The sequence below is a fragment of the Quercus robur genome, chromosome 5, assembly GCF_932294415.1.
Source record: "Quercus robur chromosome 5, dhQueRobu3.1, whole genome shotgun sequence".
Classification (NCBI taxonomy): domain Eukaryota; kingdom Viridiplantae; phylum Streptophyta; class Magnoliopsida; order Fagales; family Fagaceae; genus Quercus; species Quercus robur.
This window is the reverse complement of record NC_065538.1, coordinates 83520435-83543031: the sequence shown is the minus strand read 5'-3', so window position 1 is coordinate 83543031 and position 22597 is coordinate 83520435. Positions and strand designations below refer to the sequence as shown.

General features: G+C 33.3%; 2 protein-coding genes across 2 annotated transcripts; both read left to right on the top strand.

The window, feature by feature from the left end:
• The first annotated feature begins 5641 nt into the window (after nt 1-5641).
• On the top strand, nt 5642-8511 carry LOC126727433 (ribosomal RNA-processing protein 17). The gene is made up of 4 exons (XM_050433109.1): nt 5642-5840; nt 5940-6045; nt 7495-7618; nt 8087-8511. Exons 1-4 carry the CDS (start codon nt 5725-5727, stop codon nt 8338-8340), a joined length of 600 nt encoding a protein of 199 aa, XP_050289066.1. The 5' UTR covers nt 5642-5724; the 3' UTR covers nt 8341-8511.
• A 7062-nt stretch (nt 8512-15573) lies between these two features.
• On the top strand, nt 15574-22509 carry LOC126727432 (calmodulin-binding protein 60 B-like). Its single transcript, XM_050433108.1, has 8 exons — nt 15574-16263; nt 17822-17897; nt 18312-18370; nt 19030-19523; nt 19735-19895; nt 19994-20197; nt 20587-20827; nt 21314-22509. The coding sequence occupies exons 1-8, from the start codon at nt 16151-16153 to the stop codon at nt 21868-21870; spliced, it is 1905 nt and encodes a 634-aa protein (XP_050289065.1). The 5' UTR covers nt 15574-16150; the 3' UTR covers nt 21871-22509.
• Nucleotides 22510-22597: the final 88 nt, after the last annotated feature.

The window sequence follows — 22597 nt, the reverse complement described above, 5'->3', positions numbered from 1 at the left end:
TGGTTCTCATACTATTGTTTTCAAAGCAAAATTGATTGTCAAAATCAGGTAACATGTATATAATTCATGAATCAAATTATCCTCATGAAGAAATTGGAGACTGAATTCTAGAACCAGAAGCTATTGTAGTTCTCTCCCAAAGATTTGTCACATACTTAAGTATGAAACTTTCAGCCTAAGTAATCCCGAAGTATCTTCCATGACATGTCAAAGCAATGTCTCATGGTTTGATTTATTGCGAAATTAAAACAATCTCAAGCCCAATAATTCTTTTTTTTTCTTAGTATCCAAAGTCCAATTCTCTAATAACAATTACCATAAATAATTTTAACAACATACTATGATAACTGGTTCCATTGGTTTATTTTTCTTAAAAAAAAAGTATAATTGTTACCTTCTTGTCCGAAACATTTTCTCAACAAACAGACAAAAGAAAATAAGGAATCTTAATAATAGGCATGGATAATGCCCAAATTAATCAACAATGCAATTGGGTTCAAATATAAAAGCAGTACCGATAAAGAGTACTAATATATTTAATTAACAAAAAAATTTATAAATATAATCATTAAATAAAACAACTCTGGTTTTTACTTGTAACCTCTGTAGTCCTTAAACATAGACATAGTTAACTTACTTCACCATTGTAAATAAATGAAGATATAATATATAATAGAATATTGTTCAACCGTACGTACCAAAAGGTGCGAAGCTATTTTGTATATTTATACGTCAACGTGAATTTCAAATTACAAGAGAACAGTAATATATTGTACAGATTGTAGAATTTAAATTCAAAAAAGAAAAAGAAAAAAGAAGATCAACAGAAATAATGTATAGGATTTAGCTTTAGTACGTGATCTTATCTCTTCCACTTGAATGTGATTATAATCCTTTGTTCCTTGAGTTTGGTGGCTGCACATTATCTCTTGGTCACTGATCATTATCTTTATTTGTACCATGCCTTGGCCCCTCAAGATCAACGTCCGTTGTGCTTGATCCAAAGCAAGGCAAATCAGGTTGAAGAAATATTGTAAGCCGGACAATGATTTCTCTAATTTTGCAAATCGAGTTTCAATTATTGGTTATAGAAATCCTTGTACAATCCCCTATCCCCTCCGTCCTTCTTGGCCTCCTCAATGATGGCTTCAACTCAAAAGTCTTGATGATAATGTTCAAGGGCTCCTTCATGCCTTCCCTTGATTATAATACATTAGGGGTTTGAAACCAGCCGGGTCTAAAATTAATAGAACAATGGTATGTTTGAAAATGAAGAAACCATAGTTTTTGTTTTTCTTTATTTTTTATTCGTTTAATTTAGAAAACATACTTGCTTGTTAAATCATTTGCGTTTTTGCTGTCTCGCAAATAAAAGCAGGTAATATTTGGGTTTTGTAATAGCTTGTCATTTAAGTTTTGTCATGAAAATGTTGTGCCAAAAACACTACTCAGGTACTTGTCACTTGATATTTTGATATAATGGAGTTTAATCATAGGTTAATTATCTTTATGAGAGTATAATCTCTTTAGAGAAGTTGGTTACTTGGCACAATCACAATTTTTAGGACTCAAATTTTGAAAATATACATAATTTTCCTCGTTGAGGATCATGGTTTTGTAAACTAATTACTTGGTAAATTGTAATTTGGAGTAAATTCATTCTTTGAAATTGATGGTCATCAGATGTTGTGCATTTTTTACCTTTCATTTAACTTACGGTTTATAAAAGTTTGAATAGATGTTAAAAAAAAAAAAAAAAAAAAATCGTATGAAATAGGTTTAGGTTTTATTTCCCTTCAGAATAGGGAGACAGGTCTAGTTTGAATGGATGGTCACACAGAAAATGGACATATAGTGCTTTAGTGTGTGTTTGGAAACTTCTTATTTAACTTTTTGTTGAAAGTGTTTTAAAGTATATTTGTACTTTGAAAAAGTTAAAAAAGGTAACTAAAAGTTAGGTTTTAAAAAACTATATATAAAAGTTCAAAAGCAAAAAACTAGCTTATAAATTGTACCAAAACTACACTTACTATGTAAAGAATTCTTTATTGGATTGGTTGGTTGCTTTATGAGACCAATCATTCACCTTTTTCCCTGTACACTTCTTGTGTACTAGGAGGGTGCCCCTTTTTTATGTTAATAAAACTTATTACTTATCAAAAAGAAAAATATATATATTTAACAATATAAAATAAGTAACTGTAAAAATAAACATAAAATTTATGGAGCATATCTTGCATTTGTGGGTACAACACTGACAAAAAGTTCACGACCTCTATAGTGTTGAATCTCTAAGATGGATGTGTTTTATGGATTTTCAAGGCACATATGTTTTAAGGTATCCCGGCCACCTTCATATTCTTCTTGTTCTTTTTTTTTTTTTTTTTTGATAACTCTTGCTCTTTTAACTCCATCCGATAGAACTAGGCTTTCCACGTAATTATCTAAATAGAAACAACTTGTATCATTGATTTGAAAATTCCATATTTTTCTTTGACTGTATGATTCGTATAAAGACAAGTCGCTTCTGCAAGATGGATATCTATTTGGAAAAGTTACAAGAACTTCACCATTTTTCTTGAAACCTATCACCTTTCCCAATCTTTCACTAAGATCAATAACGAATAGCTTAGTCCAAGATTCTACAACTCCATACTCTTTCATCACCCACACATCATGCTTTTTTGCCAGCCAATCCTTGCCGCGGTCAAACTCCTGCGGCTCCACCCCTCCGCATAGAGCAAGTAATCCATTAAGCATCGCAATATTTTTTTCCGTTAATGATGAATAATATTGATAATTTTTTCCTATTTCTAAAACCTTAGGCACAGGCACTTCATAAAAAACAGTCTCTTCACCCAAATTGAAAGACATAATCAAATTGTACCTGGGGTTTTGCGTCCCCCTCCCTAACAAGCCAGTGCAATGCCCCGTTCATAAAAACCGAGGCAGTATTTTGATGTCGAAGAATAAAAGGAGCACTTGGTGAGAAAGTCAAAAGGCAACATTCACCATTATTAAAACTATAAATCTCAGCCACAAGAGTATCCTCGTCCCCTTCCGAATACCTAATTCTCACCACTTTGTACTCGTTAGTTGGGGCGTGATATCCAAAGCCATGGCAACAAATATATCGTGTACGATGGAGATCTGGAAGTTGCACGTATCTAATGGAAGGGTTCCAAAGAATAAAATTTCCACTATCAACCAGACAAATTATTCCATTGACCGAACCGACTATTTTGAAGTTGGCATATCTATCCTCATATGGAGGGTGGAACTCATTGAAATCTGATGAGTCTATGGCTGGATTGCTATGCAAACTAAAACGTTGTATTCATTGCTAAGAATACAAAATACAATTGGGGAAATCTTCCTTACACACAGCCAACAAGTCTGGAGGAAGATTATCCTTATTGAAGCAAAAAGACATCCTAGAGTCTAAAGCAGCCCTAGGTGCGCAGCACCATTGCAGGATCTAGGGACCCAAACGAAAGAAAAGGAAACAAATAAACAGCTAAACAGCAAATATCAGAGATGGCGTCGAGTATAGCCCAAGGAACTTCGGAATCCGCAGCGTTGATGGCGTCGAAGGCATCCCCTTCGAATAAAAGATGGGCGTTGGTTGCTGCGAGCGAGGTGAGCGGTGGCAAAGCGAGAGATGAGAGAGTCCCATGTCTTGCAAACGGACCTGAATCGCCTCAATGACTTCGCCGGTTGTCTTACAAGAATTTCTTCAATCATCTCTACTGGCAAATAGTTTGACATGTTTTTTCCTTTGTTTCTCTGCGTCTGAGAATATGAGAGACGCTGCATTTTTTTTTTTCGTTGGAGAAGACGAGAGATGCAGCATATTAATTAGGGTTAGTGTTGTGTTTCAGTTTATATATGTGTAATAACTAATAAGTCGGCTTAGCAAGAGTAGCACGTAATCTTTGGGTCTACAAAGTAAAACCCGCCTCAAACTTATCATTTATATTGGGCTAAAAGTACTTTAGCTCATAGTCTTAGTTTCTATAGCCTATACAAAACCCATTTAATTATTTTGGGCTGGACCAAATTCACCATAACCAAACCCACTTAAGAAAACCCGAACCACAAACTCTGCAAAGTAAAAACCTCACATCAATCAACAGCTAGCGCGACAGCCTTGAGAAGCTGCAATGGTGGAAGAAATTGAATGTGACTGTAATCCTTTGTTCATCGAGTTTGGTGGCTGTACATTATATCTTGGTCACCGATCATTATCTTTATTTGTAACACGCCCCGGCCCCTCAAGATCAACGTCCGTTTATATAGCTTGATCCAATTCCAAATCAAGGCAAACCGGGTTGAAGAAATATTGTAAGCCGGACAATGATGTCTCTAATTTTTCAAATCCAGTAGTTTCAATTACTGGTTATAGAAATCCTTGTACAATCCGCTATCCCCTCCATCCTTCTTGACCTGATCATCAATGATGGCACCAACTCAAAAGTCTTGATGACAATGGTCAAGGGCTCCTTCGTGCCTTCCCTTTTAAATTAATAGAACAATGGTATGTTTGAAAATAAAGAAACCATAGCTTGTCATTTAATTTTTGTTGAGAATCTTGTGCAAGTAGCTCTACTTGAGTAGTCCTCACTTGATATCTATCTATACTCTATATATATAGTATAAGAGGATTCCCCTCTTTTAACTAGATTGTTATGTAGTTCAAAAATAATTTTATTAATGAATGATAACTTCATTTTAAATAAGGTTATAAATGTCAAATAACAAATTTCATTTTGAATTTATAAAGAGAATAAATGTAAAAAAAAAAAAAAAAAAAAAATCACATTATTTGAAATTTGGAGTAACAAATTTCATTTTAAATAAGGTTGTAATTTGGAGTAACTTCATTATTTGAAATTGATGGTCCTTACATTTTCTATCTTCCATTTAATTTACAGGTGTACCAAAAGTTTGAATAGATGTTAAAAAAAAAAAAAAAAAAAAAAATCATATGGAATAGGTTTAGGTTTTATTTCCCTTCAAAATAGGGAGATAGGTCTAGTTTGAACCGTGGCCACACAAAAAATGGACATATAATGCTTTAGTGTGTGCTTGAGAATATCTTATTTAGTTTTTTTGTTGAAAGTACGCTAAAGTATGATTGTATTTTGAAAGTGAAAAAATATAAATAAAAATTATGTTGTAAAAACCTATACATAAAAACTAAAAAAAAACCCTAGCTTATAAGCTGTACCCAAACCATAGTTTCTTGGAGTTTTGACTCTTCTCAGCAAGCCAGTGCAATGCCCCATTCATAGAAACCGAGACAGACGCTTCTTGAACAATATTAAGTTTAGCACTTGATGGGAAAGTAAAACAGTGCCATTCACCATTATTAAAAGTGTAAATATCAGCCACACTAGTATCCTCCCGCAAACACGTAATTCTCACAACTTTGTACTCATTAGTCGGGGCGTGAGTGATTTCCAAATCCATGGCGTTGATATCAATAAATATATGTTGGAAGGTGGAGCTTTGGGGTACTCTATATCATTTATATTGGGCTAAAACTGTAGCTCAAAGTCTAAGTTTCTATAGCCCATACAAAACCCAATTAATTTTTTTGGGCTGGACCAAAATTCACCATAACCAAACCCACTTAAGAAAACCCGAACCACAAACTCTGCAAAGTAAAAAAACCACACAAACATTCAACAGCTAGCGGCGCTATAGCCTTGAGAAGCTGCAATGGTGGAAGAAATTGAAGAGGCAGTCGAGGTCGCACGGCCTCAAGGCCGTCATATAAGGAAGAGGGCTCTCAAAAACAAAGCTCTCTCCGTCAAATTCAACGAGAAGGATCTCAGGTAACCATATAAAGTTACACTCTCTCTCACAGTAATAATCCGTGGAACCAAACCCTAATATTGTTATGATTAAATTGTTATTTTTTTGGCATGAGAAAGGGACTATGTGACTGGGTTTCACAAGAGGAAGAAGAAAAGGAGAAAGGAAGCTAATAAACAGCAAGAGGAGGCTCAAAGGCGAAAGCGTATTGAGCTGCGCAAAAAGGTTTTTCTCATTTAGTATTTTTTTTTTCTCTCTACTTAGTTAGATACTTATCATGTATTTTTGGAAGTGAGATATGTATGAATATTTAAGAATTTGCACAATGAGCCAATGTGTGTGTGTGTGTGTGTGTGTGTGAATGAATGTTTGGGATGTTAAGAAGCAAAATATATTCATAAAATGTGGAAATTCGATGAAAAGAAGAGGAAGAGTTGCTTGAGATGGTTTGTGCGTGTTTAGAGGAGAGTGATTAATGTTGGTGTGAAAGATTGAGTTAATTCAATTAAGGGAAGGATAAAAGGTAGAGGAAGACGAAAAATAATATTAATAGGAGTAGGAAAGAAAAACATGTCAGTTAAGGAAGTGACATAGGTTATGACTTTGGATATAATAGAATGACGGAAAAGGATATATGTGGCTGGCCATGACTGGTTTGTTAAGGACCTATAAGGCTATAACAGAATCTAAAATTTTGGACTAAGGCTTAGTTGTTGTTGCCAATAGTTTCATACAAGAGTGGTTCAAATTTTTGGTAGCTTAAGAAGTTTCTACATTATTTTGGTATAAATATGTGTTTGTATATATAATGATATGCTTTTTTGATATATAATGCACTAACTCAAGGTTGGGGTAGCACAATTGACCTGTAGACCGTGTCTTGTGAAGCCAGAGGTCACTAGTTTGAATCTAACCATCTCCCTCTCGTTGAGGCCAAACCTCACTTATCAAAAAATGTAACTCATTACTTATCAAAAAAAAAAAATGTAACTCATTGTCAATCATATGTCCAAGTATTTCCTTACTTTTTTAGCCATAAACTTTTAATACCACCACCTAGCTGTTTTTGCTAGGGAGATTGAATTTAAATTGAGCTCCTTACATGCGGGTTGTATGTGTCAATTGTAAGATTTTCATCCATAACAAAGCAATAGATGCAATGAGAATTAGAGGGATATGAAACATGAGAATTTGATATGGGCAGAGTCAAAATATGCAACCCACTCACATGACCTAACTTTATGCCTGGCCCTTTTTTTTTTTTTTTTTTGAAACCATTTCCGAATTACTGTTAAGAAATAAAATTAGTTGGTAGAGTATAAAGCCAAAGTACTCCTCTTCACAAGCTCTTGTGCTTCTTGCAACTGCTCAAGTTATTTGGGGGAACACTGAATTCAAGGGGCTTCCATGGGGACATTTTTGTGTAAAAGATCCTAAGAGGAATAGAGGATCATAGAAGGAAGATGGTAGAGGGTGAGAGAAGTTGTGACAGATTAATGTGGCAGTCCTACCTGCTAATATCCATGCTCCTTGTCATGGTTTTTAAGACTGACTTGTATGCTGCTTTGAATCATGTAGTTTTTTTAAATGTCTTTTTCCCCCTTTTCCCTCTCTTTTTTCTCCTGGTAAGTTGGTTCTAATTGTTGTATCTTTGCTACCTAACTAATTTGGCAGAGGAAATTGGAAAAAGAACTGGTTCTCTATGGTGGAGCTCCACCAGCCAATGATTCAGTGCCTGATGAAAATGAGGAGGACGATGAAGAAGATGAAGAAACAGAGCCAATTGCATCTGTTTCTGGTATTTTTGAACTCTGCAATCAACTGACTGAATTCACACATATAAACTAATTGCATATAATGCACTTGTGCATAGTTGGGTCCAGTATGTTTGGGTGGGCTACCAGGCATACCCCAATTATTCAATATTTCTCTTTTGATTTAGCAGCATCGTTACAAATCTAAACAATATCTGTGATCACTTATCTGGGTTAAAATCTTAACATAATTCTTTCTTCTGATATTAGCAACAAAGCTAGCATTCAGGGGCACTCTAGAATTGGGAGAATTGCCTGCATTAATCTCATTGTTTGTGATTAATTTAATGCTAAGAGGGCTCAAAGGGTGGGACATGAATATTTCAATGACTCCTCTAATTCATCTCTTATTATAAATGTTAAGAAATGTACCAGAGTATTATGTATGTAATCCAAGCTCATGTTTTTTTAATCATTTAATATTTGGGCTCGGTTTTGATCATTTTTTATAGGGTTGACAACATATGACAATGGCAACATGAAAGTCACAGTAACAACATGTGAGATTTCTCGTGAAGAAGAAATCTTGCCAAGTGACAAAACAGAGGCAGCAGTGCCACGACCAGCTGGAGCTGATAAGAAGCACACTGTGCCTGTGACTAAGAAGAAAGCATTCAAGAGAGTTGCAAGAACAAAGTCACGATCAAAGCCTCAAAATAAAAGAGACAAAAAGAAGGGAAAGAACAAGAACAAAAAGATGCGCTAGCTCTCTGCCTGGATCAACCTGTTCTTCTCTATTGACTGATTATAAGTTTAATGACTTGGCTGTGTAGAGTTTTTTTGGTTGGTTTCTAGGTTTTGTTATATGATAGCTGAGCCATTGACCTTGAGTTACACAATGTCTATCATTTGATTATTCAGAAAAGTGTTTAATTTATATCTTGTTTTTTTATCGTTTACTTTTCCCTTAACTAAAAAAATTAACTAGTCGTTAATTATAGCTGCACCATGTCAACAAGAGAGTCTGCATTGGATTGAAGATTATGCTTAGTTGTTCATCCTATATCAAATGTATTTCAAAATTTGTTGTCAGTTATAGGACTCAATAACAAATTATTGACACAGTAGTTATGAAAATTATTGTGGTCGTACTTTGTAGCATTATTCTGTGTTGGATTTTGTATCTTATTGAATTTATGCTTCTTGACCCTACATAAATTTGATTGCCAAGGCCTTGTGCATTATTACGTGCATTTGATATTTCGAAAGATTCCTTTTCTTTAGCAGTGTTTGGAGGTACATATATTATCCATCATCATTCATCTTAGAAGGGGATACAGCCTAAGGTCCAGTGCATCAGTGCACAGGACCCATTATGATACGTGCACGACCAAAAACAGGATTCTGGATTTTACCATTTTGTGATCACTATTGTCATAATATTTTACAATCAAAACAAAGACTAGAAAAAGACTTTGATTGCCATTTTCCTGGTTTCACCTACAATGGACAGAACGGGAAGCAACCTTTTGTTGTTATGTAATGATGCTAGATTAAGAGGGGTCAAATTCTTCTGTCCTGGGTCAGTACAGGAGGCCATGTTGTGTCGTAATGTGTCTCAGATTAGATACACACTGGGAATTTCAGAGTAATGGACCCCTTGCAGTTATGGCAGCTTAAATGTTTGTGTTAACGCTTTGTGCTATTATGGAAGTTTTGCATTAAGACATAAAAGTCCGTAAGAGCAGACATAATAGTTCTGCTGTGGTCTTTCAATTTCTGACAACAAAGTTTTGTGCCAGCAATTTTTGGCCAACTTATAAAGTAGTTGATCGAGATCGATAAAAAAAAAAAAAAAAAAAAAAAAAAAAAAAGTTATAGGTTAATGTAAAAATAATTATCCTCTATTTACTATCGATCACTTCGCTCATTCTTGTTTGATTGCGGGCCTGGTCACCATTTCAATAAGTTATGACAAATATTGTGGTAGTAGAAGAATTTATTTCTAATCGCTCATTCTTGTTTGACGGCCTGGTCACGAGGACTAGTAATCTGTCTTGGTATTTTGAACGTGTCATGTTTTAATAGCATAACCTTTTATTGGAATGGCATGCAAGTTGCCACCCTTTGATTGATATATTTTTAAACTTTAGTATATATGTCATAAACTTTCAGGTTTCATCTAGGGAAAAAAAATAGTGGCATTTCAGTTTTTTGTTAGCAATGTTTTGCCAACAACTTATAATGTAGTCGATTTTGATCGGTAAAAAAAAAAAATTACGAATTAATATAAAAATAATTATTCTCTATTTACTATCGATCATTTAGATAACTTGTGACAAATATTGTGGTAGTAGAATAACCGATTTCTAATTACTCACAAGAACTAGCATGTTGTTTCGATAAGTTGTGACAACTGATTTCTAATCGCTTACAAGAACTGGCACATTGAAAGTCTGTCATGGTATTTTGAAAGTATCATCATGTTTTTATAGCATAACCCTTTGATTGATATATATAAACTTTAGTATATATGTCATAAACTTTCAGGTTTCATTTAGGAAGAAAAAACAGTGGCACTGGTGCCGGACTGGTATGCTTTGCTACAACGTGTGGACTTTAATGCATTTTACATGTGTGTCTAAAATCTCTAGGTCTTGTCTTTTTCTCGTCTCTTTAGCTCTCCTTGAATAGAGCCAAGGGCTCATTAATTATTGTAGCATTTTTGTGCATAATGACTCATGGCCAATATCAGCTGTCAGAACTTTCAACTTACAAGGCTTTTCCTTACAGGAAAAAGAACAGTAAGGAATAGAACAAAAATAATTGAAGAGATATTCTATCCATTTTTTTTTTTTTTTGTCTAGTAGTTTGGTATGAATGAATTGAATTATTAGGAGAGAATTTCACTTCTAAAACTCATTCTTTGGTATGAATGAATTGAATGAAAGAAAAACTCATCCTTTTTTTTTAAGAAATAGTAGTGAATTACCGATTTTATTCATACCATAAAAAAGAAAAACATCAAAGGTGAATGATACATTAGTAAATTATATATTTCTTTTCTTTCAGTTCAAATTTGTTCGTATAAAATAGAAAAAATACACCAAATTTTTTTTTTTTTTTTGATACGACACCAAATTTTATTTTATTCATTTACGACCTAGTCATTTGATTATGTTATAAACTCAAAAACATAAAGTCAATGTTAAGAATAAATTATATTCTCATTTGAACCATTCTTTTCTTAAAAGGGGAAGGCAAAAAGAGAATATAAGGCATAGTTTTCAATCAATTGTGCATTAACACCTTGGATAACTTGAGCAATTCACTTCCACCACTTTCTATGCTATGCTATGCTGTGCTATGCCATGATAAATTCTTTTATGCTTTGATGGATAAATAAACTGCCCAAGAATCTTGAAAAGCGTCACACTTGAAAGAGGATAATATTAAAAAACCATAAAAACCTAATATTGAAAGAAAAGTACAAGTGTTAATAGATATTGCTTTAATGTGTTCATGCAGTAGGACCATAATGTAGGGGTCTTTTGGCTGAATATTGTAAAAAATGAAATTTATTTGTAATATGGATACTGTTCAAACTTATTTGGCGGAATGAGGAGAGAAGCGAATTTCGACAGCATCATTATCGAAATTTTGAGAAAAAGTAAGAGAGAGGAGAGAGAAATGATGTGACGGATGTGGGAGAGAGAAAAATGAATTTCGGCAATGATGTTGCCAAAAATAAAAAAATTGAATTGTGGCAATTGAATTGCTGAAATTGGAGGATTAAAAAAAAAAGAAAAAAAGAAAACTAAACAGTGACAAGAGTAATGCTACGACCACAAACTATTTTACTATATTTTTAACAAACTGTTGTTATGGCCAATTTCTTACTGGTTCTCATTAGGGCCCACCAATAACATTACTTTTTTATTTACCAATAATTACTCATCACATCAACAGTTTATGAAAGTTTTTGTAAAAAGGTTTGTATCTCTATCATTTTGCCAAAAGGGGAGGATTTAACCAAAAAAAAAAAAATTCAATTGTGGCAATTGAATTGTTGAAATTGGAGGAAAAAAAAAAACTGGATTGTGGTAAAATTAATGCTTCAGCCACACTTTTGGATGACTAAAAGTGTGTATCTCTATAAATTTACTCCAAAAGTGTGGCTGTAGCATTAATCTTACCACAATCAAGGTTTTTTATTTTTTATTTATTTTGGCAATTCAATTGCCATAAATGAGTTTTTTTTTTTTTTTTTTTTTTTTAAATCATCCACTTTTGGCAAAATGCTAGATATATAAACTTTTTTACAAAAAATTTCATAAACTGTTGATGTGATGAGTGATTATTGGTAAATAAAAAAGTGATGTTATTGGTGGGTTTTGATGAGAACCGGTAAGAAATTGGTCATAACAACAATTTGTAAAAGTATGGTAAAATAGTTTGTGGCCGTAGCATTACTCTTGCCAATGTTTAGTTTTCTTTTTTTCTTTTTTTTAATCCTCCAATTTCGGCAATTCAATTGCCACAATTCATTTTTTTTTTTTGGCAACATCATTGCTGAAATTTCTTTTTCTCTCTCTCACATCATTTCTCTCTCATCTCTCCTACTTTTTCTTAGAATTTCGGCGATGGTGTTGCTGAAATTCGCTTCTCTCCTCATTTTCCCAAATAAATTTGAATAGTACCCATATCACAAATAAACTTCATTTTTTACAATATTCAGCCAAAAGACTCGTAATGTATAGCCAAAATAGTTAAATAGAAAGAAAGAAAAGTCCCCACTTTTTTGCGTGAAGAAAAAAAAATCAGCAAAAGAGCAACACATGAGAGAGTGCACATGTTAGAGAAGGACATTGATCAACCCTTGAGGATGCACATAGCTAAAAAAAATGGAAACATATAATATATAACTGGGCTTTAATGATATTATTTTTATAGGATAGCATTTATTACATATTTATATACATTTACACATTTGTTAAATAATGTGTTTGAAATCGTGAGTTAGGCTCGCGATTTTAGTGTTATTATACACGTGCAGGTGCACATATGTGATATGTGTGTAATAAGTTTTTATTTTTATTTATTTTATTTATTAAATTTATAATTTCAGAAAAATTTAGGATACGGTGGAACACAAGACTTCTTTACTCTTCAAATCTTAATGTTGTGGACTAATTAGGCTAGGACTTCTGGCAAAAAAATGAAAAAAGTAGGCTAAGACTTTTGTTCTTATCCTATACCGTGCAAATAAGGCCTACGTTCTAAAGTTAATAATGCTTGCCTTGGATTGGATTTTTTGTTTTTGGCTTAGGTCATGAGTCAGATATTTTTACATTAATGGACTGTTTGGGATCCACTTATTTTACTAAAATTGAATTTTTTTACTGGAAGTACTGTAAATAAAAGTAAAAGTTAACTGAAATAGTACAGTGAATCTTATAAATAATACTAAAAAGCACAATAAATCTATAAATAATAATAAAAATAAATTAAATAATAAAATAACCTGACAAAATTATTCACGCCAAACACATTACATCACACCTTTTTCTTTTCTTTCTTTTGGATTTTTTTTTTCTTTTTTTGGTGTAATAAAAAGAAAAACACACAGCGCACGCATACACCTTTCTATCTTGTCACTTCGATGCTTCACCAACAAAATCATTGACTTGAATTCTAATTTAAGGCGTGTATTAGAATTAATTGATATTTTGGACCCTTAAAAAAAAAATGAAATTCTCATTTTGGTCAGAAGAAAAAGTAAATTCGAACTTTGTTTCCTTGTTTTTATTTGTCCTGTCCACAAGACATTTCCTTCTTGTTTATCTTTGTTCAATTTACTCTTTGCCGTGATTCAAATTCAAAATTGTTCCTCAACTTCTTAGCCAAAAATAAAAAATAAAAAATTGTTCTTCAACTATTACAATTTTTGTCTGGAACAAAGTTTCTCTCTAAATTTGGAGAGAAACCTTACAAATTTATCATATATTTTTATATTGAGTGTGAATTATAAAAAGCTAACAATTAGATTGCATATTCTTATTACATCCTTAATACTTACAAAGTTTCAAGAAGATCAAAAGTTAATTGATATGTCATCAAATAAATATTATAATTTTAAGTTTTTGTGATTTAAAATTGTGTATAAAAAATAAGTTAATTGATTCAATAGTAAATAACATCTGATTAGAAAGAAATTTAATATGCATGTTAAGAACATAAAAAATATAAAATTCAACGGTTAGATTTTCAAAATTCACACCCAAGAAAGATATATATGAGAAGTTCCACAACTCTTACCATAATTTTATTGGTGAGTGACTACTTACTATTTTTATTTGGATTTACTTTTTGTCTTTGTTTTTTAATCTAACTTCCGCAAAAGAACATATCAGTAGAGCGTTGGGTAAGGGAATTATTGAGAAAAGTTTTGCTTTTGTTTAAGTTTTTAAGCAAATAAACTAGTTTTAGCATTTATTTTGTTGTTGTAATAAACTAACTTCCAATTTTTTTTATAAAATATTTAACATAAAAATTATCAAAATTATATCTTTTAATAAACTCTATACAAATAAGATACTAGAAATAAGCAAATTTCAAAGATGCACAAGAATTGTGACATTATCTTTTATGGAAGATTATTAAATATTTTTAGAGGACATTGATGTGGTACACTCTCCTTTCACATTCATGATAGAGTCCCATCATAAATTTAATTGGTAAGAGAGTACATAATAATAAGACTAAACTCTACAAGAAAATAGTGTAAAACTCAAGTTTTACACTATTCAATCCAATCATGTGATATCATCATATCAAATATTAAAAATAGGCACAATTACACCTAATCAATTATAATGCCCATTTGAAAACCCAACCCATAAGTGTTGTATGATATATTGAGTTTTAAGTAAAAAAATAAGGGTCAGGTTAACGGATGCTCTTAAGGCAATTGTTAATAAACCATAATAAGAAAGTTTTTACATCACTTTCATTAAAATATAAAAAAAAACTATCAACAATATTTATTATTTTATTATTCTTCCAATAAAATGTTTATAAAAATAGTTTCTAAATTAATATGCTTAAAGTATTGGCTAACATTTTCTAAAAACTAATGTGTTAATCTTTTATGAACAAAGTTACTCTCCAAACTAGTTTGGAAAGAAACCTTATAAACTCATCATATATATATTTATATTAAGTGTGAATTTTGAAAATCTAACCGTTAGATTGCATGTTCTTATTATATCCTTAATGCTTACAAAATTTCAAGAAAATCAAAGAACAATTGCCATGTCATCAAATAAATGTTATAATTTCAAGTTTTTGTAACCTAAAGTTGTATATAAAAAATAAGTTAATTGATCAAATAGTAAATAATATCCGATTTGAATGAAATTTGATATGCACGTTAAGAATATAAGGAACATTAAATTTAACGGTTAGATTTTCAAAATTCACACAAAAAAAAAGAAATATATGAAAATTTTAAAGAGTTTCATTTGGAGAGAAACTTTGATAATTTTTTATTGAAGTGTGCAAAAAGATGAATTTTATTCTCTATCCTGGTCAAATTCAGACACATACTCATCTCTATCCAAATCAACATAAGAAGCACACACACAACACAACCCTGTCCTCACCCACACACAACCACACCACCCCTGTCACCCCCACATGCCTAATCATTATAAAACATTGAATGAGAGATTCCCCCAAACCTCAAAAAAAAAATCAAACGGCCCAGATCTCATCATCATTTCTGAGCCCCCACCACAGTCCAACTACCTTGCAGAGATTCTCACTGCTCCAGCCGTCACTGTAAGCACACGCACTCGCACTCACACTCACAGACAAACCGAAACACACAGAAACAGAAAAGAAAAATAAAATAAAAAGAGAGAGAGAGAAACATAAAGAGTGAGTAGTGGCTTTCAAAGAAATTGCGAAAGTGTTTGCAACGAAAATTCGCAGACGCTTCGACGAAACTTCTCAGATACTCTATAAAGCAAAAAAAAAACAAATACAACAAAACAAAAATTAAAAAAAAAAACTCTTAATATATTTTTTTATTTTCTCTCTCACTTTCCCGCTTTCTTTTCTAATTTTTCACTTTTTCTCTTTTTTGCTTTTCTCATCCATTCGAATCCGCGGCACACACTTTTTTTTTTTCATTTTTGGTTCTCTTCTCCGTTTGGTTGCTGAGAAAAACAAAAGAAAAATTAAAAATAAGAAAGACGAATCAAGACGGATTCTCATGCGTGTTAACTTTTTGTTATTTTCTTATTAAAGTCAAACTTTATATAAGTTTATTATTATTTTTGTGAGTTTCGGGTGAAGCTTCTGTTTGGTTGCTGAGAAAATACCGAAACGGAAAAGGAAAGGAGTAATATAACTGTGTTTAAATGTTTGGTTATGGAAGTAGATAAAATTGGTTTTAAACTTATAGGTATGTTTGTTATGTAATTGGAAAGTTGATATTAGAGGTGTTAAAAGAGTTTCTCACAGTTTCTCAGCAGCCAAACAAGGACGTTAACGTTTGAAAATTTGAAAAAATGCAAACGAGGTATATGGAAAGATCGAACAGCATGGCGAGAGAGAAGCGAGGCTTGGATTCTACTTCAGCTGAAGATGGCCAGCCTGATAGGAAACGACCTGCTTTAGCGAGGTCTCTCTCTCTCTCTCTGTCTCTCTCTTCCTTCAAAATTTGAAACCATTTATTTTATCTTATTCAAATTTTGCTTCATGCTTTGTTAAATTGGTTTAGTTTTTAAAGCTGAAATGTTAAATTTGAGTTTGGTGTTCTTTGGTTTAAACTTTCAGCTCGAAATTTGTTTGTTGCTTCTATGGTTGTAGTTGAACAAGAAATGTGAAATTTGGTGTTCTTTGGTTTAAATTTTCAGCTCTGAATTTGTTTGTTGCTTCTATGTTTGTAGTTGAACAGGAAATGTGAAGCTTGTTCAGTAGAAACTGAACCAAGAAAACTTTTGAGAAAATTACGTTTTAAAATATGTAATTTAGAGAGTGTAAAAATTATATCATATAATTTCAGAAGTAACAAATTAAACCATGAGGTTTCAAAAAATAAGAAATTAAATTCTGGAATTTCAAAAAGTAATAAATTAAAAATTAGTCCATTTAAGTGTATTGTGTTTGGGGTTTAATATAGTTTGAGAGTTTATTCTAAAAAAAAAAAGTAAACTGTTGAGGGTTTGTTTGTTACTTTTTGAAATCTCATGGTTTAATTTGTTACTTTTAAAACTGAAGGGTTTAATTTATTACTATTTTTTAAAACTCTAGAGTTTAATTTGTTTCACACTTTTAAACTATAGGTATTAATTGAATTATTTTTCAAATTAATTTCGATTCTATGAAGGGTTCTAGCAAACTTAGTTCTTGATAATTTGTTGATTATAGTTCTTATTATCATTGTATTCTTTTGGTAAGCAGAGTAATTGTTGCTTATTGAGTAATAAGAAGTTAGGAACTTTGTAAATTTGGTCTTGGCTATGAGTTGGTTTCATGAAATGAGAAAAGGGTGTGTGTATAAAACTGATTTTGATGTTATGAATAGTTTATTAGAGCACCAGATTATGATGCTTTCTGAGGGTTGTGGTGCTCTAACTGTGTAACAAATGGGTGTCGGTGAATGCATTTTTCCCTGCATGTAGATGTGTTGTGGGTTGACCTCAGCTAGGAAATATAGTAAGAGGTTGATATAGGAGTGTTCTTGTTACATCAGCTGCAAACACCGAATAATAATATATGTAGCTATATATGTCTTCTTCAACATGGTAACTTGCTAGCCTTTTCAGGCTACATGGTTTATTATTTGGAAGTAATCAGGTGCATTCTTAATCAAAGTTGATTATAATGTCCTTTTAACTTCAATGATTATCTACTGTAAACCTTTGTATTGTTCTCTCATCGGTAAAGTTGGTTTACCTAGTTTTGTGTGCGCGCATGTGTATGGTTTTTTTTCTCCTTCAGGTTTTGATGTTTCTAATATTTTTTTACTTGTTTCCCCAATATATTATTGGGTTCTGTTGTGACTTACATGGTCCAAACATCCCTGCTTCTGTACCTAAAAGTTTGAATTGGATTTTTAACTTTGAATTTTCAACAGTAATATTGTGGAGTCATGTGTTATGTCTTTCATTTTGTATTTCCCATGCAATGTTGATAGCCTTCAGATATTGTTTCTCAAAAGCTCTGATTTCATGCAGTGTAATTGTTGAAGCTCTAAAGGTGGATAGTTTGCAGAAACTTTGTTCATCATTGGAGCCTATTCTTCGGAGAGTTGTAAGATAATTTTTCTTATGAATTTTGCTGTTTTCCATGAAGATTTAGGATGGTTTCTTTTTCATGTTTCACCATGAAGTGATAAATTCAACTTGGCTACTGCCCAGTTGGTGATTAATTTTTTATCATGGGGCTTAAAGACATTGGTTATTGGAAAACTATGTCTTACTAATGTCAAATATGTCTCTCTAGCATTTGATGGTCCAGTTTCTTATTCAAAATTATAAACTAGCCAAAAATGTGTTGGTTGTGTGGTCTTTGTGCTTCCAACATGTTTAGAACTCCTTTGAAGGATTGAAGAAGTGTCTATGCTGTTTGGTTGGAGTGTTGGACATGCTAAGTGAAATTCTTGTATATTGATTTATAATTTTGGTGTAATGCTTTTGATGTCTTATGCCTACCACCACTAAACAGGTCAGTGAAGAAGTGGAGCGTGCTTTAGCAAAATTAGGCAGTGCCAAACTTACTGGGAGGTATTATTGTTATTGTTGTTGTTATTATTATTATTATTATTATTATTATTATTATCATCTTGTCTATGCTCATTAAAATAATTACAAACATAATTTTTTTACACTTCAAATCCTCAAATGAATATTATATTTGGTCTGTTTGTAAAGAATATATATTCTTCTTGTGTGTGACCAGAAAACAAAGAACATGAGTACATGACAAATCCTAGGCTTCTTCAACTCCCCCTGCACCCCCACCAAACAAAAAAAAAAGAAAAAAAAGGAGAACAAATCTATATCCTCTAATATAACAGATCCAAAAGAAATCTAAAAAACAAGTGAGAGAGAGAGAAAAAAAGATCCAGAAGGTTCTCATGATAAGCTCCTCTCTTGCCACCTACGGTATTAGCTCTTGCTGTAATTTAGCATGGAGGTTGATGTTGGGCTTAGATACTGTGGTGCAATAATTTGATAACTTGTCCATTGAGCCAAACCACACTGGGTCTGGATCTGAGATTTGTTATATACATGTTTTACTCTTTTGGCCTTTGTTGCATTTCTTTGTTTTTTTTGGCTTTTGCCAACATCTAATCTATTGTTGCCAATAGTGTGATTATATGAATTAATGATGAGATATTCATGTCAATAATTTGTTCCGGGTAATGCTTGAGAAAATGCAGGTCTTCTCCTAAACGTATAGAAGGGCCTGATGGGAGAAACTTACGGCTGTGCTTCAAGTCTAGGCTGTCTCTTCCTCTCTTTACTGGTGGAAAAGTTGAAGGGGAGCAGGGGGCTGCAATTCATATTGTTTTGCTTGATGCAATCACAGGCCATGTTGTCACATCTGGTCCAGAATCTGCTGTGAAGCTAGATGTTATTGTGCTTGAAGGTGATTTCAATAATGAGGATGATGAAAACTGGAGTCAAGAAGAATTTGATAGCCATGTGGTGAAAGAGCGTGAAGGAAAGAGGCCACTGCTGACTGGGGATTTGCAAGTAACACTGAAGGAAGGTGTGGGAACACTAGGTGATCTAACCTTTACTGACAACTCAAGCTGGATAAGGAGCAGGAAGTTCAGGCTAGGACTGAAGGTTGCCTCAGGCTATTCCGAGGGCATTCGTATACGTGAAGCAAAAACAGAAGCCTTCACTGTTAAGGATCACAGAGGAGAATGTGAGTTCATAATTTGCACCAATAATTTTATTCACCTAGGAAAAAAAAGGCCATATGCAGATAATGAGGAATCAGAAGACTGAATTACCTGGGATGCATCTATAGGCAACCCAAAATTTTGGGACTAAGGATCCGTTGTTGTAGACTTATAGTTTTATTCCATATATCAGGCATGCGTCTGTTGGTAACTTTGCAATTTTTTGCTTTACAGTATACAAGAAACATTATCCACCTGCATTAAATGATGAGGTTTGGAGATTGGAGAAAATTGGCAAAGATGGGTCATTTCACAAGAGGCTGAACAAAGCTGGAATTTGTACAGTTGAAGACTTCCTACGGCTTGTGGTTAGAGACTCGCAGAGGTTGCGGAATGTGAGAATGCTAAATTTCCCTGTCAAATTCAAATCCTTATATATATATATATATATATATATATCAGTTCTTATTATTTTTCTATTCTTATGTTGTAGATTCTTGGAAGTGGCATGTCAAATAAGATGTGGGATGTTCTTGTTGAGCATGCAAAAACTTGTGTTTTGAGTGGGAAACTCTACGTGTACTATCCTGAAGATGAGAGGAATGTTGGTGTTGTTTTTAACAATATCTATGAATTTTGTGGCTTAATTTCCAGTGAACAATATTATGCAGCTGATTCTCTTTCTGAAAGTCAAAAGGTAATAGTTTATCATCTTTCCCAGATCAATTTGGATGATCATGTTGGTTTCTGTTCCATCTTGTGGTTGACTAATGTTCTTTTAGGCATTAACCTATTACATTAATCTTACTGCGCCATAATTTGTCCATGATATTAGTATCACTTTTGTTTTTACATTGGGGATCTATTCAAGTATGGAGGGAGAAATTAGACCATAAGTAGCTTTTACTGGAATCTAAATGAGCAATAAATGTCCTATCACCCTACTCCAGCTTTTATTAAAATGAAATTTTATGATGGCCAGGCCCTTTCTTATTTTTCCCATGGGCTTGTTAGAAATGCTTGACTTCTAGGTTATGGGAAAAAAGATAGAAGTTTCGAAACTCAGATTTGTTTTGGTTCTTGCAGGTCTATGTTGACACCTTGGTGAAGAAGGCGTATGAAAATTGGATGCATGTTATAGAGTATGATGGCAAGTCTCTTCTGAGCTATAAAGAAAATAAGAGCTTGGATGCTTCTCAAACTGAGGTCTTAGTGAACTCACAAGATTATTCAAATTCCTTTGACCAACAATTCGCCCTACCAAGCCTTACTGTTCCAGTTCCTTCAGAGCAGCCTGCTATGAATTCAGCAGGCCTAACAGTTACAGGTCTAATTTTTTTCTATAAAATTATAATAGTTTATATTACAATATTTTGTGGGTTTATGCATTACAATAGTGCTGTTAATTGGGAAAAAAAATTCCAGTTCAAAGTGAAATAGAAAAATGGAATCAATTTGGAAGGTAAAAAAAATTGAAGTTTTTAAGGACAGATGTGAAAGAGTTTCAATAGTTTAGCGACAGAGAGTGAACTAAAAAAATCATGCAAACTTTAGGGATGAAAACAATAGTTTAGCCTTTAAAAAAAAAACATTTTACTTATAGAGATGGCATGACATGAAGAACACTGAACTGTTTTGATGTCTATACCATCAACTGTTCCTAGCAACCCTTTGAAAATGGCTTTTCATTGTGGATTGTCACTGTCTGTGTCTGTCTTAAAATCCTTCATTACTCATTAGGCCTAAAAGACTCAGCCTGTGCACGCATTAGCTCTTCTATCAGTTTCTGATTATGTGTTCTCTCTCTTTCCAGGATATAATGATAATACCAGATTCTCACTACAGCCTCAGAATGTGAATCTCAATGCTCCTATTCAGTTTGATGGCACTTCAATCCCTCTACAGAACCCATTGATTGGCAGTTCTCACCAAGCCCAGCTTCCAAGAAGTGAAAATGTGATGGCCCTTGGTCCACGACAGACATCCACATCAGTCTTTCAGACGGTTGGTGCATCCAATCTAACTTCTTATAGGGGAGTTGAAGAATTCTTCCCAGAGGAAGAGATTCGTATGAGAAGTCATGAAATGCTTGAAAATGAGGATATGCAACATCTGCTTCGTCTCTTTAACATGGGAGGTCAAGGACCTGGCTCCATGAATATGAGTATGACTGAGGAAGTATACCCTTATCCATCAGCATACATGGGAACTCCATCTCTAAACTACAACTTCGATGATGATCGGACTCGGTCATCAGGAAAAGCTGTTGTAGGGTGGCTGAAGCTAAAGGCAGCCCTGAGATGGGGCATCTTTGTTAGGAAGAAGGCTGCTGAGAGACGGGCTCAACTTGTTGAGTTGGATGAACCATAGATGTGATCTGTGCAGCAAAGCTGATCCGGTTTTGATGTTAATATGCTTCTTCTTCACTGCCTGCCTGATTCCTGTCATGCTGAAGTTCCTAACATGGCTCAGGAAAAAAAAAAGGGACTATAACCATGGGCTTAAGCTGTTGGGTGGAGACTTGACTCTTAGCTCTTGCTGTTCCTTGGGTCATAATCCTGATATCTGGAAACCTGTCTGTTTGTACAGTGCTAGCCTGTACAGTAAGCTTATATCTTCTGTTAACAACTATTTTGCAGTTGTGTTTTACTCATCTAAGATGTCCTCTCAACATTCTGGCCAGCTAGTTTAATAGACCTACAAAGCTAAGCTGTTTCTACTGAAGATGATTGCAGATGGTAGAGATAACAAGAAGATTTTAGCGAGGGAACATTCCAGGTGGAAGTTTAGTATCGTTCTTTTCCGTCATAGTTGTTAGTGACCAGGGCAGAAGTGATGGTTAAAAAAATAATCTCACTTCCAGTCATGGCTAGCATGTTGTAGTATCTTTTAAATTCTTAATTATGCACTTAGTTGTAGTATGTTAGTTAAAATCCAACATGTCATTCTGCATTGTAACACGGGAATAATAGTTAATAATAGTGAACTAGTGATAAAATTGCCGGATCATGTTTTGGTGGCTCCTCTTTGAATGCTTTATAATGGTCACTTGCATGATTGCTCTGATACTTTTCTATATGAGATGCATCATCTGTAC